Source organism: Brachyistius frenatus, unplaced genomic scaffold, assembly GCF_029030835.1.
Source record: "Brachyistius frenatus isolate BFR_SWC_R1_liver_20210118 unplaced genomic scaffold, ASM2903083v1 Contig_35, whole genome shotgun sequence".
NCBI lineage: Eukaryota > Metazoa > Chordata > Actinopteri > Embiotocidae > Brachyistius > Brachyistius frenatus.
In genome coordinates this window covers 62,880-89,856 of record NW_027210634.1, presented here as the reverse complement: position 1 = coordinate 89,856, position 26,977 = coordinate 62,880, and the positions used below count along the sequence as shown (strand labels likewise).

General features: G+C 40.6%; 3 protein-coding genes across 6 annotated transcripts in view; all 3 read left to right on the top strand.

Moving 5' to 3' along the window:
• The first annotated feature begins 2,929 nt into the window (after positions 1-2,929).
• Positions 2,930-6,887, top strand: ptcd2 (pentatricopeptide repeat domain 2). Its single transcript, XM_069700764.1, has 10 exons — positions 2,930-3,038; positions 3,369-3,461; positions 4,207-4,336; positions 4,411-4,528; positions 4,948-5,026; positions 5,103-5,194; positions 5,282-5,395; positions 5,486-5,560; positions 5,648-5,761; positions 6,581-6,887. The coding sequence occupies exons 1-10, from the start codon at positions 2,930-2,932 to the stop codon at positions 6,800-6,802; spliced, it is 1,146 nt and encodes a 381-aa protein (XP_069556865.1). The 3' UTR covers positions 6,803-6,887.
• A 1,458-nt stretch (positions 6,888-8,345) lies between these two features.
• cacfd1 (calcium channel flower domain containing 1) lies at positions 8,346-15,711 on the top strand. 2 transcript variants are annotated; one of them, XM_069700789.1, is made up of 5 exons: positions 8,346-8,605; positions 10,384-10,456; positions 11,278-11,403; positions 11,640-11,747; positions 12,684-15,711. In XM_069700789.1, exons 1-5 carry the CDS (start codon positions 8,497-8,499, stop codon positions 12,772-12,774), a joined length of 507 nt encoding a protein of 168 aa, XP_069556890.1. In that variant the 5' UTR covers positions 8,346-8,496; the 3' UTR covers positions 12,775-15,711. The 2 variants fall into 2 exon arrangements, with proteins under 2 accessions (XP_069556890.1, XP_069556891.1); XM_069700790.1 differs by having other exon boundaries at positions 12,411-12,774.
• A 4,142-nt stretch (positions 15,712-19,853) lies between these two features.
• Positions 19,854-26,977, top strand: part of LOC138622201 (carboxyl-terminal PDZ ligand of neuronal nitric oxide synthase protein) — a 51,086-nt gene continuing 43,962 nt past the window's right edge. For all 3 annotated transcript variants that reach the window (XR_011310993.1, XM_069700785.1, XM_069700784.1), the window contains exons 1-2: positions 19,854-20,345; positions 22,168-22,239. Coding sequence is in view for 2 of the 3 variants with exons in the window: in XM_069700785.1 (XP_069556886.1) it covers positions 20,241-20,345; positions 22,168-22,239 (177 nt within the window). In the remaining variant the exon portion in view is untranslated. The remainder of the gene's footprint in view (positions 20,346-22,167; positions 22,240-26,977) is intronic.

The following is a 26,977-nucleotide window of genomic DNA, read 5'->3' as shown; positions in this document are numbered from 1 at the left end:
TTAATGATGATGGGACACCCCAGGCACTTTCCAAAACCAAAGGGAAGTGCACGCGGGGATAAATCAAAGATGTAAGAGCGACTATCAAAACCTGGCAGTCTGTCAAGGGACATAACAGTCTGGATGCTAAAATAGAGCCACTACAAACAGCAGTATGCAGCGTTTCCCTGTTGATTGTGGCTTTTTTTTTGGGGGGGGGGGGGGTAACTTAAGAGCTGCCACCACACTAAACTCTAAACCTGTAGCTGTAGATGAGCTGCATGTGGAAATGTTTTAAATCCATGCAGACATGAATATGCAGAGACAGAGAGATAGAGAGAGAGAAAGAGAGAGAGAGAGAGAGAGAAACCCACAGAGACACACACACCTTGCAGGATACTATAAATTATCCAAGGCCAAGAGTCTGATTGGCTGAGCAAGCAATCTCCGCTGGATGGGCTGAGATCGTGTTGCCAAGGCAACAGCGGGGAACCTCCCTGTCCCAGCCCTATTTTCTCTGTGCCAGACCGTCTATCTCGAGAGTTTATTTAAGATGCACCTTAATCATTGAAATGAATTACTCAAAACTAACAAATAACTCAGTACTCTTTTCACACATGGCTGCAGGTTTAGTCTTTTTTTTTTTTCTCCACTTAGGTCACTGCCAGCAGTGGAAAATCAGTTTTTCATTGAGGCCTGTATGAAAAAAAAAAATCCATTTCATGATATTTTAAAATATAATTTAAATTTAAATATATGACAGGTAGTTTCTTCATAATTTACTTGCCTTTGTCACACCTGTAAAAATGTTTAGGGGCTTTGCCTTTTATTTTGCATCATCTGTTGTATTTACACATTTTAAGCTATTTCAATAAAAGAAAACCTGATCTCATTATAGCTTATACATCGTATAGCTGTTTATGTAATCAATGATCTATGATAATGATAGCCTTTTCCCATTGTAAAGATGGTGAAGCAGGGTATTTTCATAAACCACTAACTCCAGTGATTGCTAGTGACACTGCATTGATATAGAACTTGATTTTTGGCTGCAGGATATTGTAGATTTTCCAGGAGGATGTAGAAATTTAGGGAGGCTGAACATTTTGACCAGAATGATCAGGAAGCCAAACATGACCATCAATGGGAAAATGCAGCAGGACTCTTTTCAGGACGACAGTCCTTGGTTATGTAATGCTGTGAAGGTCAACGGGTGCATCAACGAGTGGCAAGATTTGGTGTTTACTGCAGCCTTGTATAAATAATTAATAGATGAATGTGCACCAATTTAGATGAAATGATAGGCCTACTTGTAACACATTATCTAACGTGAAATTCTGATTAGTTTTGAAATTACAACATATGTCACAGCTTTCTTACACAAAATTGTATCATGTTTGATTTAAAAGACCAAAATGTAAGCTGGTGTGAAGTTTTTTGCAGAGCTACAGCTGCAGTGTGTGTAATTATAATCACATCTATTCAGAAACAAATATGTGTAACAGAACTACTTTTAACTCACAAGCCTCTTGATGTACAAAATCTGTTTTTCAAAAGAGACCACCGTATCTTTGCAGCGTAGAGTAGATTACATATATAAAAAAAATTGTTAAAGCTTAAAGGAAAGAGCATGTGTTTTAAATATGAAGTATGTTTTCAAGCCCAGTTGTTGAGCTAGTATATTCCCGACATGTGCCTTGGTGCATTTTATGGATATTCAGATTTTCCAAGTTCAGATCCTACTCTGGGAACTCTGACAAATCGAGAAAATCTGTTTTTATAGTTGTTTGAAACAGGGAAGAGCATAATTATATGTTAGACAAAGGAATATATCTGCAGCGCTTTCCATTTCTCTGTGGCAGCTCAAAAACTGTGCAACAGCCTCGTCCTCCAGATCAGGTCACGAACTTGGCATTTCCTGATTTGGCCCAATTTTTTTTTATCTGTTTTTAATTCTAATATCTTTCACTGCTCTTGTAAAACACATGTGTTATTGTGCAAGATATTGTTATTTCTAATTTCTTTAATGTTCACAGATTTCATTGCTTATTTCTTTTTAATGTGTTCTTGTTTTCAGGTCTGTTTGATCTCTTTTGGTCTGATGTTATGCAGCACTTTTGTTGTGCATAAATCTGCTATAAAAAAAAAAGACCTTTACCAGACCTGACTTGACATTTGAAAGTAAAGACTGGCAACAAGTCATATTGCAGGATACATCAGCATCATTATATTTCTTTCCATTGTCCTTTTCCATATTCATTCACTACGAAGAATAAAAGCAGGAGCACAAAATGTAAACACCATAGCAACATTGAATCAATAGTTTTCAATCAATATATTTCAGAATTAAAACAACAGGAAATGTGTGTATTTAACCTAAAATAAAAAAAAAAATATGAACCACTCATATAGGCTTATAAGAAGCTTTTATTCATCTCAACTCGAGGAGTCAAAAATAATTTAAAATCTACAAAATCCTCCTGCAGAACTTCTGCAGGACTGAGTGTATGGTAGAAACGCCTCAGACATATTGTACAGTACAACAGCACCACCTGCAGGTCAAACGATGAACTCTTCTCCGGCTGTCGTGCTGGTCAGTGATCAAATGCTTTCAATATTTCTGGCGAAGAAAACACGTGGCACGAAAATAAGCATAACTTCTTGCTGGACAGAGATAAATGACAATACTAGTATTGATTTAAGAGTAAAACTTACTGTACCTCAGCACAGGGCACCGCCATATTGGATTATACCAATTGTAAATTACGTATTACGGAAATAAAATAAACCGCTGGACATCTTACCTATCTCAAATTAATGCATTTGTAATTTTTCGGTGTGTATCCAAAAATATATATTATTCGTAATAATAAATAGTATTAAAACTCTGTAACATGTCCGTTTTCATGCCCCGTGGTTTTCACATGAATTGGTACAGTCAGTGGTCGTTATGGCGCTGGGGAGACTTGGTAAATGTTGTCGGTCGTTAATACTCGAGCCCTCCAAAGGAGTGTTTTGTGGTGTTTCACAGCCCGGCTGGATTGAAGGCTGCATCGGAGGTAAGACGAACAAAACCCGTCAACATGCGTCCTGTCAGAAAGTCCGGTTCACAGGCAGAGAGAAGCTCGCGCGCGCTGTAAACAAACCATTCACGTGTCCAGCAGCTGTTTGAACTCTTAAACTACGAGCGAGCGTGTTGAGCTTTCAAATAAAATAAAAAAAATCCGCTAAAACTACCTGAGTTTAACGTGTAGAGTTTAGTGTAGAGGTTTTTTGTAACGCTTTGCATTAAAACGTGTTAATTTTGTTGTTGTTGTTGTTGTTGTTTTTTGGTCTATTTACGCTAATTTCTTGCCACGCTGCATTTTTTTTTTTTTTCCTCTCTGCAGCTAAAAGGCATCTGTTGTCAGAAGATGTCATCAAACTGCAGGACTTCCAGCAGAAGAAACTGGCTTTGGCTCACCTGGTCACCGGATCCAAAGGTGGAGTGATTCATGTTACTGGCACTAAACTGCACTTCACCATTTAGATTAGTCATTTTTACGCCCCTTCATATCTAAAAACAACCAACATGAGGACCAGACGGTGCAAAATCCAATGAATAATGCAGGACTAAAATGGTTCATATTCAGACATTATGCACATATGTAATAATAAATGTTCATAAAGTGCATTAAAAAAAAAAAAGGAGGGGGTCCATATGTGTGTGTGAGTGGGTTGATGGGGGTGTTTTGCTCTGAGTTTATGCGTCTACCCACCTGGGGGAAGAAGCGGTTCAATAGCCCGGTGCTTCTTAAAATAAGATAAGAATTTATTAATCCCACAGTGGGGAAATTTAGTCATCACAGCAGCATAGAAACACAGTTAGGAAAAAAACAAACAAAAGGTGCACACAATAAGAAAAATGTACAAATACATACACAGTAAAATAACACACAGACAAACTATACACAAAAAAATAAATAAATAAATTCCTGCTGTTGCTTCTGTACCTATTACCAGACTGAGTGTGGGAGGAGATGATGTTGAGACTATTTTTTGACGATGGCTGGCGGCTGTTCTCGGTGTCATCACTCAGAAGTGCCCTCAGAAACTTAATGCTCTTTACCCTCTCCACACCACAACCACCGATGGTCAATGGAGGATGATGGCCCCTCTAAAGGTCGGCTATCACGGCTAGTTTCATGACGTAGAGGCTTATGTATATTTTTTCAACCTTATTTATAGGAAATTATGTGGAACTATTCAGTCAGAAGCTGCAGAGGAAGAAGCTGATTCTACGAGACGAGCTGAAGCTTCTCCTTCACCTGTGCCGGTCTGCAGATGACATGCTGATAGCCAGAGATGCCATCTACAGGTACACACTCTATAATCACTATGTATCAAATATCTGAGCTGTAAATGGCTCATCCTGTAATTTGTGCTCATCAGGTATCACGCAGAGAACCGTAACTTTATGTACGGAGAGTTCAAGTTTGGTCCTCTCTTCATGAGACTCTGCTACGAGCTGGGTCTGGAGGGCATGGCGGCTGCAACAGTCACAGATCAGGTGAATATTACATCAACCAAAACCATAAAACATCAACAGGTACCTCACAACCAGTTTTTAAATCTAGATTGAACATTTACTTGTTTTGAGTGCCAGTTTCTGTATGGACCCAATTTTACTTCCAAAGCTATCATTATTAATGAATTTTGCTATTAATTTATTGTTGCTTTAAATCATATATATCCTCATGTGTTGTCTGCTTGATGTTGTTCATGTTTTCTCAATGAATTGTTTTTATTGTTTAATTCTTGCCTTGAATTTCTTAGTTATTCTAACTTTTTCAAGTTTGTTTTAATTTTGTCTGACTTTTGCAGCATTTTGTTTAATTTATGTTGCTTATAAATGTCCTGTTTAGATGAATTTGACTTTAGTGTGAATTGACCCGGACTCATAACATTTACTCTCACCCGTCTGAACAGAGTCTAAAAGGATTCTTCAACGACGCAACCTCCTTTAACATCACCATCGACATGTTATTCATGAAAGGCTCATATGAAAGTAAGCGACAGTTGTGTTTCCTTTTTCCACGGCTGTTATCGCATGTACGTAATGTTCCAAACTTTGACGGTTCCAGGTGCTCTGGAGGTGCTGAGAACCATGAGGAACCAAGGTGTACCATTCAACAAAGACACGCTGACACTGGCGACTGCTACCTGTTATAAACTGGTAATTTTAATCTGATTTAACATTACGGCCAGGAGACTTATATTTGTGCGGAGTTCATGTTTTCATGTTCTGGTTTGTGTTGGTCAGAACACGGCCGAGTCGTACAGGATCTGCACCACTCTGATAGAAGAGGAACAGACCAAAGGGACCTTCATCCCCAGACATGCGTACTGCTTCGCTGTAGCACTAGCATTTCAACGGGTGAGTCGCACTTTCTTCGTCTGTTCCTTTCATGCATGCAGTAGGATGTGGAGATTGTAGACTTATCACCTGGTTCTCTTTTTTTTTCAGAATGACCTAGAAAAGACGCAGTCATTGTTTTCACAAATTACGAACACTGACAGCAGATTGTGCCAAAATGTCAAGGTGAAGTTGCAGCATGTAACTGGAGTATACACTATTTCTTGCAGTTGTTGTTCAATCTTTAATATATTTCTTGTTATTGTCCTTCAGGTTATAACTCTAGCGATGTCAGGTTCAGTGGCTGAAGCCGTTTCCGTCCTGTCAGCAGCCTTGTTGCCTAAAAGCCCTTATTTTGTGAGAAAGACAGAATTTTCACAGGAGGTGGTAAGTGACACACAGATCCTACTTATACTTCCAAAAAATTACATATAGATACAAGAAGATTTCTTAGGATACAGCGATTAGCACTGAAACATATTCCTGCAACAAACGTTAGGGCTTGCATCCATGAGGAGGAGTGCTTCTATACTTCTTTAAATGTTTTGTGAACAGAACAAAAAAACCTTCATTTGAAAATATTTTTTAAGCTGGATCAGAATTACTTCAGGGAAATGTGACCCAAAATAGTTAATACATGCTCAAGAGATTGATACTGCATGTAAATCAAAGAGCTGACTCAAGTCTCGTTCGGACCACCAAGTTTTCATTTTAAAACAAAAACTATCTCTGTCCGCAGTGTTTTAGCACGATTTCAAAACTAAGGACACAGAATCTGATGGGTCACCGATTACGGTGCAACGTCGACGCTCCATGTCGGGCTGATAGCGCTGCTGGACAAAGAATATATTACAAATTGCTTGAAAAGTAGCTTTCCTACTGCGCATGTAGGCAGTCGTAATATTAATAAATCCAGATTTCACCTGCACAACAGTTGCAATCAGGAAGGACACATTGTGACTGATAAGAATGTGGGTGTCTGCATCATCGTTTTTAAATGTCTCCATTTTCCACCCGTCCAGACTAAAATTCAGTCAGAGTTTTCAATCATAAAGCAGAGTCAGCAGTGTTTACGTTTCAGGGGTTACAAAAAAAAATGCCCGAATATTGTGGACGCTAGTTCTAAACAAAGCAAAAATGATGAATTGGATCACAAAAAATATATCTGTGGATTTTGCCTCAGCGGCTTCCTTCGACCTGTTTCAGGTGGATTTGCTCCGGTTGCGGAGTGAAGGCAGGCCACACATGATAAAAGTGGAGCAGATAGTGACTCAGATGGAACAAGCCGGTCAGGTGACTCCGCAGACCCTCGATGACATGCTGTGCCGGACGCCCGCAGGGAAGAGGAAACCACCGCCGATCCTGGACGAGAGGAAGACCAGCCGAAGGACTCTGAAGCCTCTGCATTTCACGCTGCTGTCAGACTGAAGCCACAGTCGGTCGTTTAAACACTCTGGCTTTGGCTACAGTGGATTTTGCCACTAAAGATGCAATTAAATGGAATTTCAGGGCCGCTCATAGTTATCTGCTCATTTTTTTTTGTGTGTGTGTTAAAAGCTGCAGTTTCATGTCATCAAGTTTTTTTTTCTTTCTCTAGAATAAATAATATTTTAATTTATTTTAAACTTGTTTATAATAGTTTATTTTCTTTACGTAAACTATGTCAGACAAGTCCTCATTGCCAAGCGTGTTTAGGCTACTTCACATATTTGTAGACTAATCAATGCTAACGTAACGGCCAACACTATTTAGAAAAGGTCACAGACTTTACTGTTAAACTAGCTAACAGCCCTGTGTTATACCCGTTATCCGCTAATATATCGTGCATCCCTGTTGTTCCAATCATCTACCTCTCCTATAACACAGGCACAGTCATCCTTCTGCAGACAGGACTTTGGCCTCACGTCTTCCTTCATCAGAAAGCTGCTGAAGCAGAAGTAACACCATCTAAATTGTTGTAGATTTCACGGCAAGGTTGTCATAAATATCACGAGTGATTAGGGAGGCGTGTGCTGTATATACAAATGTATGCATTTGTGCGAATCATGTTTAATAATAAAAAATAATCTCTAATTTGCTTTTGGAAAGAAGTCAATTTGATAACACTTCTGCTCTCAGAATATTTTCACAATCATCAAAGACTTGGCAAATTATCTGAAAACAACATTGTGAACCAAAATGTGAAAGTTTTTCCATCTGTCATATTCATCTTGAATGATGTGTCATAACAATATTTTATATATTCAGGCCTTTAATCTGTACTGTAATAAGAAAGCTTTCAAACGTGTAGTAAAATATCCACAACAACCCCAAATCTGCTGATCCAATACAATATTGTTTTCCTAGGACGGCGGAGGGATGACCCGCCCTACTCGGCTGCTGATTGGTTTGTCCCGATACTGTTGCCCGAATTCTAACCAATCATCATTCCTCATGCCCAACGCTTGCCCAACCAGTACTAGCCAATCAGAGACAGAGTAGGGCGGATCATGTCTTTACCATACTAGATTAAAAAAAAAGTATTTCAAGCATGTAAACAAACCATGACGCACGTCGGATCCCTCCCAGAATGCATCTCTCACATCAGCTGAGCTCCCGCGGTGGAGAACAACGGAGCCACTAATTTAACCCAAATAAACCGGGCTCATTCTTATTTATTAGTAGAAAAAGAAACCAGGAATAGTTTTTGTTCATTTATAAGCTTGGTTAAAAAAAAAAAAAAAAAAAGTTGCGGACGGGTACTGCGGTGATATTTACTCCTAGCGGCAGCTGGTGGCGGTGCTGTTTAGCATCGGCTAGCCGGTTAGCTGGTCCTGGACTTGACGGGGGGCGGGGAGGAAGCTGCTGGTAAACATCGGACAGCTGCTGGCTCCAACACGGAACAAGACAAAGAAAACAAAAGATAAAGAAGTCCTGGAAAGTGGACAATATATCTGGCGTCACTTGAAAGGGGTCGCCGGCGTCGTTGAAAGCCAGTTAGCAGCGAGTTCGCGAACTTAATTGAGATATTTGTTGGGTGGTCTCAGGTTCACGTTTGGCTTTCTTTTTTTTGTTGTTGTTGTTGTTGTTGTTTTTTTGGGAGCTTTAGCAAACGGAGCTAGAAAAAAAACAACAACAACACAATGAGCGCAGAAGAGACCGCAGCGCAGACGAAACCCGAACCGGAGGATGACGGCATGACCTGGTGGTACAGATGGCTCTGCAAAATAGCTGGAGTTTTGGGAGGAATATGTAAGTAGTTGTCAAAGTCCATTTCTTTTGTCACTTCGTAAACGTCCACAACAACAACAACACCTGCCACAGCTGCATGTATAGTGTTAGTAAATAAAAAAAAAAAAAAAAACATTGGGTGATGCTGTGTGCCATTTCACAGCGACATGTAAGTTGGTGTTTTATTGTCGTGTCAGCATGGGTTTTTATTGTTTATTTGTGTGAAGATACACGATAGAAAGGGCATCAGATTGGTATCTAGAACAGCGGGTGTGTTGTTGTTGTTGTTGTTTTTATTGTGTACATATACCGCACTTCAATTGCTCTGCCACGAAACAAAAGCTTTGCCACAGCTCATTGTCCCATCACTGCCACTGTTGGGCACCGCCTGTTTGCGTGCCTCACGTATTCACAACACCTCCTTCCTCCTAAATTACCTTTATGATATAAACACGCATAGTCAGGTAAGTTCCCACCCCACACCACACCCCTCCCTCTCTCTATCTCTTCTCAGGAGTTCAATGTGAGACGGAAGTGATTTTTCTTTTAAACTGCTGGCTATGCAGTTTTCCAGCAGCATTGCAGCCCTTCCTCCTTCTCCTCCGTGCGTCTCTCCTTCGCAGTGACACCAGAGTCGCAGCGGCTGTATCACATTAACCGCTGCATATTCAATGGCTCCTGTATTATTGAGGAGGCTGCATGGTCTAAAGCAGCGGGACATGCTACGTGCTTCTTCCAGTGTTCGTGACCGTGTGGGCTCGTCTGGCCCGACAGTTCACACGGACATCAGGCGTATTCATCCTCCCTTCTCACTCTGCAGCTGCAGCCTGACACTGCTGTACGGTGTCGACTGCAGTCATCATTATCGGACTTAGCACCGGCGGCAGACCGAGTATTCAGATCCTTTCATAAAGTAAAAGTGCTGATATCAAAATCCTGCATTGAAAATGTTACTTGAGTAATAAGTAGTTTCAGTCCTACCCTGTTTTGTTCAGGTGAGTCAGTGAGTCGGCATGCACAGCATGACGACCGTGATGATGATCGTTTATGATGTCGACATGGACTTTTCACAGCTTTGGCACAACTTATAACTCACCACCAGTGTTCTGCTCACCACTGAGCGTGCGTTAATATTACTTGCAGCCCATCTCATAATGCAGTGTACACATATTTTTAGACATTGGATATACGGCAGGTCCCGTCGTGCCCTTTGTGTCGCATCGGATGGATATAAAAGGATTAATACCTTCAAAACAAAAGCGTACCATCAGCAAAAGCTCAAACGGGCCATTATTCAAACTACCCAACATTGTCATTAAAGGCCTCTGAAACAAATTACCTTCAACATGAAAAAGGGTGCCTGCTTTGATTTTGACACGGTTTTAATTAGTGTTTCAAATTAATATGGGTAATTAATTTTCAGGCTGAGTATAATAGCTCTTACATCAACACAAGACTGTTTTTTTCTTTTTCAGATGTTTGTGTGTGTGTGTGTGTGTGTGTGTGTGTGTGTGTGTGTGTTTACATCAACACCCTGTACATGCTTCATTTGCTCCACATTGCTGATTTTCTCATGTTATTAATGGTGTAAATTCCTTACACTCACCAAGCAGCACATACATGATGGATGTAGTTATCATGTTTTCCAGCGTAGGATTGGCTGAACTGAACCTTTCCCCTGTGATGCATAGTTTAAATAAAAGACCTAATGGTCAGATCTAATGCTCTCTGTACAGTACAGTAATCTGCCATCTGTCGCGTCATTATAACAGCCCTTTTGTTTTGTCCTTTGTCTGCAGCCTGTGCCGTCGCAGGAGTGTGGAACTGTGTCACTGTGAACCCTTTAAACATTGCTGCGGGGGTATGGATGGTGTAAGTCCTTAACGCAGTCACATTCTTCTTTAATGAAGCATTTCATCGTCCATAAGCCTGGACATTTTTATATGCTGTTGATATAGAGCAGCGAAAACCTCTGAACATACTGTAAAACAGCTTTTTAGATGATACTAAGTGCTCTATTCTGTCATGAAGGTTTTTTTTGTTTGTTTTTCATTTAAGCTCAGGTTCCTGTGAGTAGCACAAAGAAAGTGAAGTAGACTGTAGATCTTCTTTTTTTGGTGTGTGTGTGTGTGTTACAGTTTTTGTCAAATTTACTGACGCAAATGTGAGCTGGTTCCAGTCAAGTTTTCCTGAACACCAACTGAGAGTCACAAACACAAGAAAAGTATTGAATATAGAGACCCATCAGAGCCTCACAGGGCAGCTTTTCAGCTTTTTAATAAATGTATTTCATGCGTAGTGTTTACTGACATTCCTCCATTTGTATCTGACATCGATAGTGAGCAGCATGTTGCCAGCCAGCCACACCTCCTCCTTAAATGTGAGCATGTTGTGCCAAAGGGTGCCGAGATTCTTTTGGATTTTAAGTGGAACTCTTGAGCACATGCCCCAACAAAGCCGCTTATGATGGATTTTTTTTTGTTTTTTTTTTTTTGCCGTAGGCAGATGAATTGTTAATAAAAAAAAAAAGAAAAAAGGTTAGTCTCAGCCCTAATTTCACTAAGTAATCTCGCTGTTTCTGCGCCGGCATAACCGTTCTTTTCCAACCAGTTGTGTTCATTTCCTGCGTTTGAGATTTGGAAGTGCACGGGATGGTTCACTGCTGTTTTTGTGTCCTCTCCTCTCGTCTCAAGGTTGAATGCCTTCGTGCTCTTCCTTTGTGAAGTCCCATTCTGTTGCCAGTTCATAGAGTTTGCTAATGCAGTAGCAGCCCGTGCAGACAAATTCAAACCTTGGCAGAAAGCCTTCTTCTATTGTGGGTGAGAACAACTATGCATTGTACGCGGTTGATGTTATTAGACGCTGGACTTCAATATAAAAAAAAAAAAATTAAAAAAAAGTATTTTTGGAATGTGAATTTCTCAGTTATTAACTCTGCACAAGCTATCGAACACACTTTTGGGAATGTGGTTCTTTTATATACAGCATGTACTTAATAAGATTTACTGACATCTTTTGTCTTTTGTTCGCTGTCCCCTCGGCTGCGTGTCGTCAGGATGGCTCTGTTTCCTGTGTTCTTGAGTTTCTCCATTACAACCTTGTTTGGAAACGCCATCGCCTTCGCCACAGGAGTTCTGTACGGACTTGCATCTTTAGGCAAAAAGTAAGATCTCTTCTCGTCGTAATTAGTAACATTCAATGTCACCAAAGCTCTTAAAGGTCCCATATTTGATAGTTTTTATATTTTTAAGATGTTTTTGTGGTTTTAAAACCATCTCAATATAGTTTAACATCACCTCTCTTCAGCTTCTCTCTGAAACTCTCCCAAGATCGGGCTGTTTTGTGTCTGTGTTTTTAAGGTGCATTGATATCAATGACCCTCTCTTCTGATTGGCCGATTCTTGTCCAAGTGACACGACCAGGCCAACCACTGGTTTTCCTCGGTCTTGTAGCTCGCGAGCTTTGCGATGGTATTACCGCTCTGTGTTTCCTTCCACCTAAAAGGTTGAACAGTGGGTCCTGCTGATGGCCCGTTTGTGACATCACAAACTCATGCCGGTCCAAACGGTTCATTTCTAGGCACAGTTGCTGAATACAGGCTGTGCCCATCTCTCCGCAGACTGAGCATTTTAATGCTTTTCTATAGCACCTGGAAGAAACGGATATCTGACTTTATACAATATGGGCCCTTTAAAAGCAAAATTCGAGCTGTTTTTTTTCCTTTAATTTTGATTCAGTATCTATTCGAATATAAGCTGCACACTTCACACGAAGTAATTACCTTTATCTCTTGATGTCCCTCTCACCTTGCATCAAATTAAAACAGGCTCCCATATTAAATGCAGTTTTCCCCACTATAATCAGTTAACACGATTTTGATTTGCTGCTTGGAAATTCTAATAATCCTAATGAGCCTCGGTATTCATGGTAATTAACTTTTGACGAGGTGAGCGACGCGATAACCTCGCAGCTAACGCAGTCGTCTTCTCCCGTCACACCCGCTTTCTCTTTGTTTCCACCCACCTCTCTCCATGGGCGTAACCTCTCGTCACCATCCCTCTCTCTCGCTTCCTGTCTGCCTATTTCCTTTCTCTCTCAGGGGAGACGCGGTGACTTACGCCAGGCTGCAGCATCACAAACAGGGGGATGAAGAGAAGATGACGGGAACGACGAACGGGGCTCCAGAGTGAGGCGTCTGCCTTCCCACCCTCCTGTTCGAGCGCTCTTTTCCTCAGTTCTTACACTTGGAACTTTTTCCTCCCTGTCCTCCAGCCATCCTACCTCTTCCTCCACCCTCCTCCTCCCCCCTCACTGTCACTACATAACAATGGTACTGAGTTTACGTATTTACTTTTAACTGCTGCGTTCTTGTTGTCAGCCCGACTGACAGACTGATGTTGGATTCCAGCTCGTTATTTTGGTACCTGCCGTGTAAATGGGATTCATCATCGTGACCTGATACCTTAAATTGTACGTTTTGTTTATGATTCTCCTTATGGGTTGTGTTATTTGTTTCCGCTTTGTTGTTTGTTTGCTGTTGTTTGCCCTTTATTTCGCACAAAACGTTCGATTTACGTCTTTTCTTACCCCAAAAGCCTTTCAGGAAATGTGAGTAGAGATAATTGTGATTGTAAATTGTACATAACTGACTTCAGGTTATTCGTTCTGACTTGGAGGCTGTGATTCAGAGTTGTGTGACAGAAGGAGTGCAGTGATACTCAGAATTGCTGCTGTTCGGTCTGTGTGTGTCGTCCTGCTTTTGGTACAGCATTGAGAAAAAAAAAACGCCCAGCACACATTTATGCCCGCCAGGATCATGAATTTTTAGTTATCATACAAATTATCACTATTGATCATTTCTATCGTTTTGTTCAATTAATTCTACCGTTATAGTATAAGCTTTACCAGAGTTTAATACGCATACCTTGTCAAGGAGAAGAGCCATTTAATGTCTGCTGCGTTTGGCTTTGCTGCTAAATCCATCATATTAATGTCAATAGATTCTCGTTGAAATACGGTCGTTGTGATATTCTAAGTTTAAGGTCTCAGAATAAACAGTTGGAGGTGCTAATTCGCCGCGAATGTGCCAGTAAACCGTACCAGAGGAAGGTGCGACAACAAGGTGATGTCAGTAAAAGCGCGGCAGTCAAATGACATGTCTGTTTGTTTCATCCAGCTGTTTTTATACAGAAGAGCGATTCTAACAATTATGCAAAATGACTGCGGTCATCTCAATTAATCGCAATCACGCAATTCCATAATAATCGTGACGGGCCTGTACGCAGTGTCGGCAACATATTACACAATAACTGTTCATCCCAATATTTAAAGGTAAAAGAGCTGCTGAGTCACAAAACAAGGTGCAAGGATAAGTCATTATGTGTGAAACAGAGCTGCCTCCTCTGAACCGGAGAGTTGAATTGTCAAGTGGGAAGAACCCTGACTCGACTCTGGAACAACTGCTGACCTTTTCCTGAAGAAAAGGTCTGTTTTTTTGGGGGGTTTTTTGTTAGATGTCATCAGGTTTAAGAGTGTAAAACTACTTTCTCCACAAGACTGAGGGTCCTAAAGGTTTTAACTCACTACAGACTTCATCAGATTTGATGACAAATAATAGGCCTGCCTGTATTTATTCGTTTTAGCTTTATTAATTCATCTTTTTAAAATTGTGTTGTTAATTTTATTGAAAGAAACCGCCTGCCTTTTTAAATGATCCGTGACAACTACACCACAGATGTAAATAACCTCAAGTGTTTCCTTTTTCATTGTATTTGAGTCACAAAAAGTTTCTCTTGAAAGAACTCCTTCGCGTTGACTTCTGATGCTGATTTTTTATCGTACTAGGTTTGATTTAAAAAAGCCAGAGGGGGGGGGGGGCAATTATGTTGTTGTTGAGATGTTTAGATTTCTTGATCAACAATCTAGAAATGTATAGACGAAAGATTTTAGCATGAGTGCATCAAACGTTCGTGAAGTACAACACACACAACTCTGAACTGCAGCCTGAGTGCGTTTGTAAACACGCATAAGCAGAAGGGATATTGTTAACGTTGGGGAATGTATCCATTATACCCAAAGAACAAAAGCTTTTTATCTTTATTTTTGTTTCGAGCTTTAACATTTTCATTTTGGTCAGTTGGTTTAAGCTGAGTTGAGGCATTTCTGCACTGAACTTCGGGGTAGCTTTCAATGCACGGCTCAGCTCCTTTACGTACGTTTCCTCATGAACAAACGGCCGCCAGCGAAGTCGTGGCTGCGGATTTTGTGGTACCTGGTACATTATGTTATGACAAGCTCTCATGTAAAACATTTTGTACCTTCTTCTTTTTTTCTTTTAGAATCTGTTACTGAATATGTGCTGATTGTTCTGTGTTTATTATGAGTCTTAATTAGCGCGCGCGCGACCGAAACCCAAACACAGTTTAATGAGAGGAAGTGTCTTTGGTTCAGGGACTAATTGGTCTGCATCCCACACAGAACCACGGTTTACCTTTTTGTCACTCAGATGAGGAACGCAGTTGTGCGATTTGTGTTGTTTTGTTGCATTGCCTCCGTTGTGTCATCAGTAATAAGGATGCTTTGGGGGATAATTGCTCACACACGCCTCTTACAGCTGTTTCTATCTTAATAAGCTGGTCAGAGATCGAGAGGCTGATTTACACGTCACCACCAGCTCTCAGGTATCATACTCACCAATGCACAGCGCACAGTTACAAAGGAGTTTGTGATCAGATCATAAGTATACTGGAACAAGCATAAGCATGACTGTGAAGTTAACCGCATCACTCGAGCCAATGGAAAAGCATTTGTGATGCATCGAAAACCTGCACAACCAGCATCGACAAGTGTTGACACACTACGTCCGCACCAGTGATATGGTACAGTCCAACACTACAGTTTTACCGCACCGCTTCGGTCCTCCACACCCATCCATTCCACCAGTCCTTTTTTTTTATTATTATTATTATTATTATTGCAGTCACCTCCATCCAATACTCATGAATTGACCGATATAAATCTGCAGGTATCGACTGTGTCCTTTGCTGTAAGGGATATGTGAATAGTGTGTGTTGTGATGTGAATCCTGACCTTCTTAATTAGTGAAATAAACAAACTTGCTACTACCACCATGGTGTCGGCGTCTTATGTTCAGTTGGGACTCCACTGACTGAGAACAATTAAAATCTGATTGATTGCGTCATGATCAGGTCAAGGTTTCGATTTGCCCAACACTGTGGCTGCTAAAACTGCAATTCCCATCACGCTCAGCCGCCCTTTGAATTTAGTCACTATTGATATAAACGAAATGTGTGGTGAAGTAGCCTATAAGCACTACTTAAATATATTTAAGTAAAAAATAAAAAAAATAACTTGCTCTTACATTTTTTTTTTAAAGCTGTTATGTTTTACTGAAACATTTTGAGCAAATATGCTTGACAATTTATGGAAAACATTGTATTTTTTTGCATTTGTTCATAGGACTCAATTAGTACTGTCATTTAAATTGATCAAATAATTTCCCCTTTTTGTAAACTTTGACTTTGTCTCTGAACTGGTCTAAAATCTTTCTTTTCCAGCATTAGTAAAAACCTAAATTAAGGCTATTCCTTTATTGCTGTCATCCATATGTCTTATTGCTTCTGTATGTATGCTGCTGTAGCGAAAAAAATTTTTCCCTCGGGGATTAATAAAGTAAATACCTACCTACCTGCCTACCTACCCATAGGACACATCTTCTTAAAGGTTTATTCTCCTGCATGGTTGTCAAGAATTTCCTTTCACTTTTACTTTAATGAATGATCAAAGAACAACTCCCGTCGGGTTGCGTGTGCTGAAGTCATTGAAGCTATTTGAAGGTTTCCATTTTCACACTTCGTTTGTATACTGTTTGCGTCTTCTTTTTTTTGTGATTGATTGTTTTTCAGTGTAGGTTAATTTTTTTTTAGAAATTAAAAGTTAAATCCATCTATCTTGACAAACCAGCAACCATTTTTAGATCAGCTGTGGCATAAAACAAACACTCAACCAAGTACCAAGGGAAATAATCTTCTACCATGCATATATATTACTTTAAATACTGCTTATTTGCATGTACTGCACATACTTGAAACTTGTCTGAACATCATTATTCTCCCTTTTTGATGTGGTCTGTTCAGATTCTGTTGAAGGAAGCACGGTGTCTGTCACTTTCTTTATAGGCATAACATTCTTGTCATGTATTTATATTTCAAGCTGACTGAAATAGCACATGTGCAACGATGCTTCACTGCAGACCTGCTCCCACTACCTTCCTTCCTGGTGTCTCCTCTAGTCATTTTTCTTTGGCCGTCAGTCACACTTTTGTAGATATAGTCTTGTGTGTCTCTTTATACAGAATCCGTTTATTACAGAATGGTGACGTTCTTAAAAATGTCTCCAGATGTTTTTTGGAGCACAACTGGACTCTCTGACTCACCACAGCCTGGGTATTCCTTTTGGTTTTTCTGTAAAAGTCAGATGGTGAGACAAGGAGTCATATGATTCTCCTGCACATAAATGTGACATTACACTGATACAGCCAGATGGGAATCTCTTTGTAGGTGTTGCTAATAGGTTATAGAAAGCCAGTTATGTTTCCATGAGTGTCTGGCATTATTGATCATAATGCAGAGTAAACTCATCTCTCGGTGTAGCCGTGACAAGTGGAAAGATTGCCCCAGATACTGAGGATACAGAACAACATTGCCATCTTGTAAGAATCTAATATGTGCTCCTAATGGAGAAGAAATGGAAATGATACAGTAATTCAATGAAGGTATTCTCTAATCTTTCTCATTGTTTACATGTAACATGAGTAGCTGCCCTTATTTTAAGGTCAGTGCATTTAACCTCGAAGGGAATACTTCAACATTTTGAAGAAGAAGCGAATCCGTAACTTCCTGGAGTCCTTGCTTGTTGCCAGGCAATCCAGGTGCAAATAATTATTTTCATTTTGGATTAATCTGTTGATTATTTTCTTGATTAATCTATTCGTTTTTTGGTCTTGGTTCCCAGTCTTTATGTAGGCTTTGCTACCGAGCTGCCTGCTTAACATTTAACATGCAGACCAGAGAGAAGCACCAATTTTCTCATCCGACTATTTATCAGAAAGCAAAGAAGCGTGTATGGTTAAAATGTCCGATTTTTTTCTTTCAAAATATCCTGTTAATCACAAAAAAAAAACTTGTTTATCGAGAACAAAAACAATTCACTGAGCTGGACAGCCGAAATGTTCTTAATTGAACCCTTTCAGGCTTAAAATGCACAATTTACAAATGCACAATGCGTCTGCCTGTGATACTCTGACATTCAGGAATTCTTTGTTTGCCTTCTCTTGATGTGTCTGCGACAGCCTTTTAGTCATGGACAAGTTGACAAATCAATCATGTCACACTCTTCCTGCTTGGATTCTATTATGTGGAAGGCTGACACTTGTTTGGATGTGTTGACACACTGCACAGAAATCAAATAGATTGCATACAATATGAGTCTATCTGTGAGACAGACCTCACGTGTATATTGGATGTTTTCAGGTTAAAGCAGTTTTGCTGGTAATTAAGGCCAGTTTAATTTATCAAGTTAATGATAACCACCTGTCACCATTTAATTAAAACGGCATTATGTCAGCATTATCCCTCCCACCTGTTGGCTTGAGGCTTTTTCTCTCATTTATTAAGCTTATACTTCCAGTTTTAATATCTTGCGCTGGGAGTGCAGATTAGTGGGATTTAGCTGTGGCACCTGGCTGCCATGTCCTCACATTAATAGACCCTAATTCATTTGATTTTCAAGGATTAGTCCTTATAAGTGCATATGGTACCTCTCGAGTGTAAGGTTACCAACTCAAGAACAAGACTTTCACTTTAAAGTTAAAGTTAAAACACATCTGGAAACATGGTAAACATGTTTTAACTTGAATAACCTATATTGAGTAACCAACAGAGGGCGCTGTGACACAAATTTCAGTCATATGTCTTGAGAATTGAATTATGTATATAATAACTACTATGACTATTACAAAGGAAAGACACTCTTAATTATTGATGCTCTAAAAAGAACCTGTGAGGCTCCCCTTGGAGATTATTGATTTGTGCATACATGATGTAAATATACCAGCTGTATCATACTAAATACCAGCAGCCGCAGTGACAGCCTGTGATAGATGACAACACGAGGTGGAAGCTCCAGAGTCATCACCCAACCATTTCCACTTTACAACCAGCAAACAGTCTAAAATGGGATGTCATTGTGCAGTCATCAAATCGATTTGTCATGCAGGTATTAGTGGCTGCTTAGTGACTGAACTCTTGTGATCTACTAATAGACTCTCTGGGCTCTTGAGGGGAAACTCAAAAAGGATGATGAAAACGACCATATGGGGTTTGTGTTTGAATCTTAGCCTTTTGATCAGCTTTGTAATCCGGTGGTGCGGTCAGGAAGAGCAAAAATAAAACCCGAAAGATGTCTTTTATGTTGAGAAAAACAGCCCGGGGCTCATGGTCTACAGGAGAGTCACTGAATGAGGCAATGAGAAATAATCTGAAATTAAAAAGTATCTCTTCGTTAATTATATGACATGACATAATTAGACCTTTCTGGGAAGATAGACAAGATGCACTAAGATAATTTACTCATTCAAAAGCAGTGATTGCACACTATAAAATACAAAGTTCTGTATTTGTAAAGTTAAAACATTATGATTGGCTACAATGTTCCTACAAGAAAATGTAGTTAAATATCAAAAGTATATTACATTGATAAAGAGGGAAATGTGGAATTATTGTAAACTTCTTTATGTAATTTTGGGTAGTTTAATCTAATATTTATACAATGCATGTAAAATCTTACTCTGAAAAGTACCTGAGTCCAGCTGTCAAATGCATATAGTGAATACAATACAATAGTTGGTACAAATAACATTTTAAGAAATATTTTCCGCAAATGTGTGAACTTTTTTTTTATAATACTACTGGAAATATTTAAATATGAATTTTCAGATTTTATCAGATGCTAATTCCCTCTGTACTTTCTTTTCTTTTTGTGGACTTTGCAGTAAATCCACCTTCAGTTCCCAGGAACAAGTGTATCAAATTTTCATCTCCTGACGGGAGGACTAACTTGCTTGCTGGCTCTCCTCCCAGCACCGGGTTGCATCATGCTTGGGAACTTCGCTCCAATGAGGGACTTGCTTTGTGCTTTGTGGAGAGAGAGAGAGAGAGAGGGGGGGGGGAAGAGACGGGTGCAGCGTTGCCACCAACAGGACGGGATTCAAAAATACGCACACCGAGGCAGGCAGCATCACCTGCGCACGGAAACAAACGCTGGATTTCCCCTGTGGCAACTGAAAAATAAAACATAAACAGAGATCCCCCGGTGCGTTTTTTTACGCATATGTGGAAGGGCATCCAGAAGTGTCTGTGGGTGTTTTGTCTCAGGAAAAGGGGGCGCGCAGCTCTTGAGGACGGGACCTTTGAAGCTCAAAGCAACAACAATGGACTGCGTCTCCTCTGGGAACTCACTCTTGGAGCCGCGCGGTGCACACACATGGGGATTGTAGCGTTTCAACCCCGCTCGGTGTTTGTCTGTATAGTTGTTGAACAGTGTTTACTGTGCCGGGGGTGGTCGGCTGGAGCCCGTGATGCCCGCGAGGAACAGGTACAACCTGGTGGACGATCTGGCGGACTCGAGGGTGCCGCTCCACAACGAGGAGGCGTATCAACATGGGATATATTTCCAAGCCAAGGTGAAACCAAAAGAGATTCCCCTCATTATTTTAGCCTCAGAGTTGCGTTATACTGTGTTGTTTGGAGTGGCAGGTGCACTGGACCTCTCCAGCTGGGATTCAGCATGAAGTTTGAACGCATGGCAGCTCTTCCTGTCCTTAAGTACACACATGTGGTTTGTCAGTGCAACTATGCAACAGAACTGTTACTGGAGCTGCTTTAAAAGAAGGAAGACACCGTGTAGGGTTTATTTTGGAAGACACAATCTCATAAAATCATTTTTTGATGCCCCAAAAGGGAACTGAGTGTATTTTCAGGTTTTCCAAAGTCCTTGAATTATTAACCTCTCAGGGAAACAGCCAGGCAGTATTCAGTTCTGAGAGACACTTACTATATGCAGCAGTAAGGATGCAGCTCATGATTTAAAAAAAAAAATGTATTAGTAAATTGCAGCGCATTTTATAAGTTAATATTGTTTGAGGGAAGAACATAGTTGTTGTTTTTTTTACAAATTACAATTTTCCATCACAACAGTCCAAGACAGAAAAAAAAATTATGTTTACAACTATATGAAACAAAAAAAAAGGAAGAATGTCTCACTTTGCAGAAGCTGAAAACACTAAACATTGGGCCTTTTGGTTGGACAATGATTGAGTTGGCAAATTTCTGTTGTTGGACTTGAGTCACACGCAAACACACAAATCGAACTTTTTTTTTAGACTGTGTGCTAATTCGCACTTTCCGTGTTAAACGGGAAGCAGAATGGTCGTGGAAAGGGTTGAAACAAGGGAGTGTTACTGGTCCAAAGTTCAATCACAAGGCTGCTTGCATCATGCATCTTATTAGGGCTGCTTATTAAGCTGCACCCTCATTTGAGTTTGCCCTAGCTATATATATATACAAACCAATTATGTGGTGTGGGCACACACAACCACCTTTCCACACATCAGCAAGCGGCGGTTTCCATTATAACACTTAAGTGCAGCACCCAAGTGTGTTTTTTTCACAGCCACTATAGATTCACTAAAAGCAGTGTTTTACCAATGTATTATTTTTTATGGCAGACAGTGCATCTTTAAATAAATGTTGTAATGATGGCTACAATACCACTGAACCTCAGCCCTCCAGAAACCAGGGAAGACCCTGAGCAAGTATATATATTCTACAAACTGTGTTACCTATAAGAAGAAAGAAGATCTCACTGAGTTACTACATTTAGCAATGCACCTTGAGATGTTGAAGGAATTCAAATAAATGACTATATAAGTCACAAAATACAACAACAAAAAAAACAAGAATATTCTTACCAAGCAACCCTTAAATTTAACACTCTAAGGACATTAACTGTAAACAAAATAATAGTAACATCAAAGGCAACATGATCCCACTAATTACACACCCACAACAATATGTATGCAACCCACAAAGAGCTTATTAATAAGGCATGGGTTTGTTCTCTACCATACATTAAACACGTCCTTGTTCTAAATACGATGAGATCAGGAAATCCAGCTCTGGGGGCCGATGCTCAAAGGCGAGCACCAACACAAACAGTATAGTAGGCAGGGTAAAGGCAGTTTATGCCTTTTATAAAAGTTAATAGCGTAAATAATTCCTAATTTATTGCTTGGGTTGCATTCAAGGACCCCTGGTGGTCCCTAGAAACGACTCTGGGAGCTTCTGTTTTTATCTAGTGGCACTTTTAAAGAGCGAAAATGGAGTTGAATGAGCTGCATGTTTCTTTTTTTTTTTTTGGATCAGTCTGTGTAGTGAGAATAGCTGCTACAGCTATGATGAATGGGATAATATCTGACTGATGCTTCTCTCATGTGTTCACTGCAGTACGTGGGGAGTCTTGACGTGCCCAGGCCCAACAGTCGGATGGAGATCGTGGCAGCCATGAGGAGAATCAGGGTAAGATGACAACACAGTGTCATGTGTGTTCAAGAGCAAATACACACACACGCACACGCGCACACACACACACACACACACACACACACACACACACACACACACACACACACACACACACACACACACACACACACACACACACACACACACACACACACAGAGAGAGAGAGAGAGATTTAAACATTCATCTGAGGTTAATACTCCATGATGGAGGACAGAAACTACCATCACAATAACAGGAATCACACACACACAATACAAAGAATGTGCTGCTGTCGGATGAAATTTGTATTGCGAACGTTGTGACGCACGTAGTGGCGGGACAACAGATCACGACTTCTGACGTGGGGGAAGCAGTGCAGGGATGAATTTTGTAGAAGCAATAAGAGTGAGGTGGATTGTGTGGCCTTCTCTGCCCTTTCTAAATTTGTGAGTCTTTGTCTGTGCGCAGGTTATAGCTGCCTGTGATTAAACTCAGTCTGTGCCTTGTTGTTATTATCATTGCCCTGTGCTGAGCTGATTGTTTATTAGAATTTCTCAAAACAACCTTTTATTACTTACGATATTTATTTGTTTACTGTCTTCCAGCCTGCTTTCTCTTTGCCCCCATTTCTCTTTCATACTATCCTATCATAGGTAGCAGATTGCGGTTTCATTCCATGAAGAATCTGTGTTATTATGGGTATCATGTCATCATTTTCCCCTCCTCTCCTCCCAGAAGGCCAGCAGTTTCCTGAAGTAGCTAACACGGAGGCAAATCAGACAGCCAAGGCGGCTCTGTAATCCTAAATGTGACTCACTCGACTAGCTTCATTCAGACACGACAAGGCACTTAGCCTTGGCAGAGTGAATTTGCAGGAAAGCTACTAAAAAGCCATAACGTGCATTTATCCTGTAAAAAATGCACACGTTTTTAGGCAAAACATTCAAACTTATTATTTTTTTTTTTTACCATTTGAACGTATCCTCTAGCCATTTCTTTCGAGGCTCTTAGATTGTTTTGGCTCCTGTAGTGTAAAAGACTGGGTTTGTAGGTGACTGCTCTGTTGCTTTAAGTGTGTGTGTGTGTGTGTGTGTGTGTGTGTGTGTGTGTGTGTGTGTGCGTGTGTGTGTGTGTGTGTGTGTGAGTGAGAGTATTAAATTAGAGGATCCCTACTGTTGGGAAGAAATGAAACCCCATCTGCAGAAGTAGGTCTATAGAGCAGAGACAAACTGTTTATGAGCCTGTGTGGCTGTGAGTGTGCAGACAGCGAGTCTGATTTCCTGCATTTTTCAAACTGGCAAATCGATAGGGTTGCAAAGTAAAAGAGATCATCAGGGTGATCAACGGCAGGCTGAGACGGAACATAAAAGAGGAGCACAGGCAGATGGGAAAGATACTTTTGATTGCTACAAGAAAAAGATTGTATCTCTTGGAAAAAAACAAAACAAGAATCAGTTGTTTTGGCATCAAAATGGGGCCTGTTTATTAGCATCTATTTATGATGTTCGGGTTTAAAAATACACATAATTCGTCAGTACGGCATATTTATGTGAGAGCGTGGATGCATACATGTTTGGCTTATGTATATTTGCATTTTAACTTCCCTTCAGATCTAAAGAAAGCATTGAATCAATAATGAATGAATTAAGTGTGTAAAGGCTGCAACTCTCAGTCTATTGTAAAGAGTTGTTTTTTAATGGCTAATGAATAAAGCACTATGCTGCTGATGACAGATTTGATGGACCAATCTATAAAAAAAAAAAAAAACCAATCTCTGATTTATGAATATGTTGTGTGTGTTTAAAGTAAGCTCCGCTGACAGCGATGAGACGTTACTATTTATAGACTGAGATGTTGCACTGACCGGTGGATGACTTGAGCTTAGTTTTTCCTGTCATGTCATCTTTGCAGTTGGAGATTTAACGTTCGAGCATACTTCTTAACTTTCGCTGAACAGCGGCCCCTGTGGTCTCAAATGGATATTACATGCTAATGGAAAATTGAAGTTCAGTTTTAGTTGCTCGTCACTGAAAAATGTGAGAAAACTACAAGTTGAACGCGAGACTCCAGGAAATCACTTTGCCAAACATCACCAAATAGTTGTTTATTTGTTTCTGCTTTTTTTTTTTTCTGTCATTTTGGTTCTCTCACAGACTAAAGAGAAATAACATGTTTATTGGTGAGCTTTGGAGGTCCTGGTAGCTGGATTTTCTTTCCACTGCTTCCTTGATAAACAATTGTTGGCTGAAGCTTCTACTGGAGTGTATAAGAGTGCTGTGGTAGCAAACTCTCACCAAGACAGCAAATAAGCAGATTTCCTAAAGTGTCAAAGCGTTCTTTTAGGATTAAAGGATCCATATTGCGTCCGTTGAGATTTCCATGTATTTGTTGATGATAAATCATGTCTAGGGGCTACATAAATCCTGTGACGGTGTCAAAACGCTCAGCCCACAATGGAATTCACACAGCCCCGCCCTCAGCAACTGCACCGTTCAAACTAGGGCCACACATATATAAAGATTCCTTATCTTATCCTTGATAAGCAGCTGAACATTAGACCAGTATGACTGCAGCAGAAACCCCCAAAGTTCCATTATGTTGCTTAAAAATTCAGCTTTTCTTTTTGTGAGAGGAAGTTTTGTGTTTTTTCTTCTTTCAGAAGTTACTTGGTCTTGTTTTAAAGTCGGTCTTGTGGACGTGCTCGTCCGCCAGCTGTTCGTGCAGCCTCTTGTTTTAAACACATGGGAAGTATGTTTGTGCCTCTGCCACTTTCTTTTTCGGGCGAACCGTCTCGACACCGTGTGAATGCAAACACGTGAGCGTTTAAGGGCAGGTGTGCACGTTCAGACGTGTTTGCCAAATGTAATTAGCTTTGTGTAGATGAATATTGACTGGCCTTGCTGACTTTCTCGTCATCTTCGTTTGACAAAAGCGAAGGCCTTGCCTTTAATTTCAAAGCGCAGCCCTTTTAAGCTGTGGGATTGAGCAGTGGACTCCGCGGAGTTGAGCGTGATTAAAGAGAGTGAGGAATGAACTGATGGCAGCGGGAGAAATACTTGGGAGGAAGTCCTGGAATGGAGACCCATCTCGCGGTGGCTGGCAGAGCCATAGTCGTTTCATCTCCCTCAACTAATCTCTTTAGTCTCAGTCGATGTAAGAAAACAGGAGCAAACATGAGAAGAGAGAGAGGGAGAGAGCAGAAAACGCAGCCTGATCATCTCTGAATAAACACTGAATCTGGGTTGGACGGAGCAGAAGAGTTGTGCTAGTTGAGACGAGTTTTTCGGCTGTTTTTTTTTAAATTTTTTACAAACTCACACACCTGCCATTCCCACAGCGAGAAAGTGAAAAGACGCAATCCTGTATCCTGTGGCTCTTTTCAGACGAGTTTTTTTTGTTTAACGTTCTCCCATTATGGCTGACTGGTCCTACTGTGTTGGTTTTTAAGAATTTGTTTCATTCAGTTTGTCCAGTGGCATAGAAAGTGTGCAAGCGTGCTCACAGACACGTTTGTAGGCTGTGTGTGTGCGTGTGTGCGCGTGTGTGTGTGTGTGTGTGTGTGTGTGTGTGTGTGTGTGTGTGTGTGTGTGTGTGTGTGTGTGTGTGTGTGTGTGTGTGTGTGTGTGTGTGTGTGTGAGCTCCAGTGCTCCACAATAGTGAGACCTCTTGCATTCTAACAACCTCCACAATCGATTAACGAGGCCGAATGACAAAGGCTGGTGTTGCTGCAACCGCATGGAAAGATTCGCCGTCTTCCACGGCTCACCGCCTCAGAAAGGGACGTGTGTATGTTCTGGAATTTCCTTGGGGAAACAAACATGTACTATTTACAGGGGGCCACTGTCTCTGCACAAGAGGAAAGAAGTTTAAGGCTTTTCTCCTCCTCGCCCCCGTCTACGTTTCTATCGTTCCCCTCTTTCTCTCATACTCCCTCCTCTTTGACCTCCTCCCCAACCCACCCCCTCCGCTGCTGTTTTCTTTCCATCCCCTCACTCTCCTCCCACCAAAATAGACTGTCTCCATTTAGCCCATCTCTGGCTATCTACTCAGTGCTGACAGGAATAGATTTCAGGCTGAGGAGGGCAGGCTATGCATGCTTTCCCTTTGAATTTTGATCATCTCTAATGGGATTTTAAGCCTCCCTCTCATGTCCATCAGGATGCAGCTCCTTTACTCAGACTGCCAAGAATCAGATTTCCACAGCTTTTCTTTCTCTCTGCATTTGTTCCCCGCATCTGTCTGGAACATCTCGTGAGAAGACCCCTCGTGTGCCGCGCAAGAAAGAAAGAAGGGATGAAACCTTATGTTTTTTTTTGTTACTGTCAGTGGCGTATGGGCCTGCCAAATCCTCTGATAGCTCGTTGAACTGTCATGACTCAGCCAGGAGCAGATGTGTGGTTTGTCGAGGGAGGATGTCACGGGAAGTACGATCAGGCCGGACCTGTCAGAGTGCAACAGAAGTTTACACACAAGCTCAGTTTTACTGTGTATATTTAACTTATTTCAATCTATGGGTGGAAAAACTGTGTTATAACACATGACGGTTACATAAAGATAAAAAAAAAAATAAAAAAAATATTGTCATGCATAGATTGACTTACTTACTAGAATTACTTCTAGTTTCTGTCTGAACTGGGGGATTTCATTAAGAGAAGCCCATGAGAACTGCCAAATCATCAAACACCAATAATGCACCAGCCTTTGTACAGCACATATTTATTCATACAACTGTCACTCATTCATACATCGCTG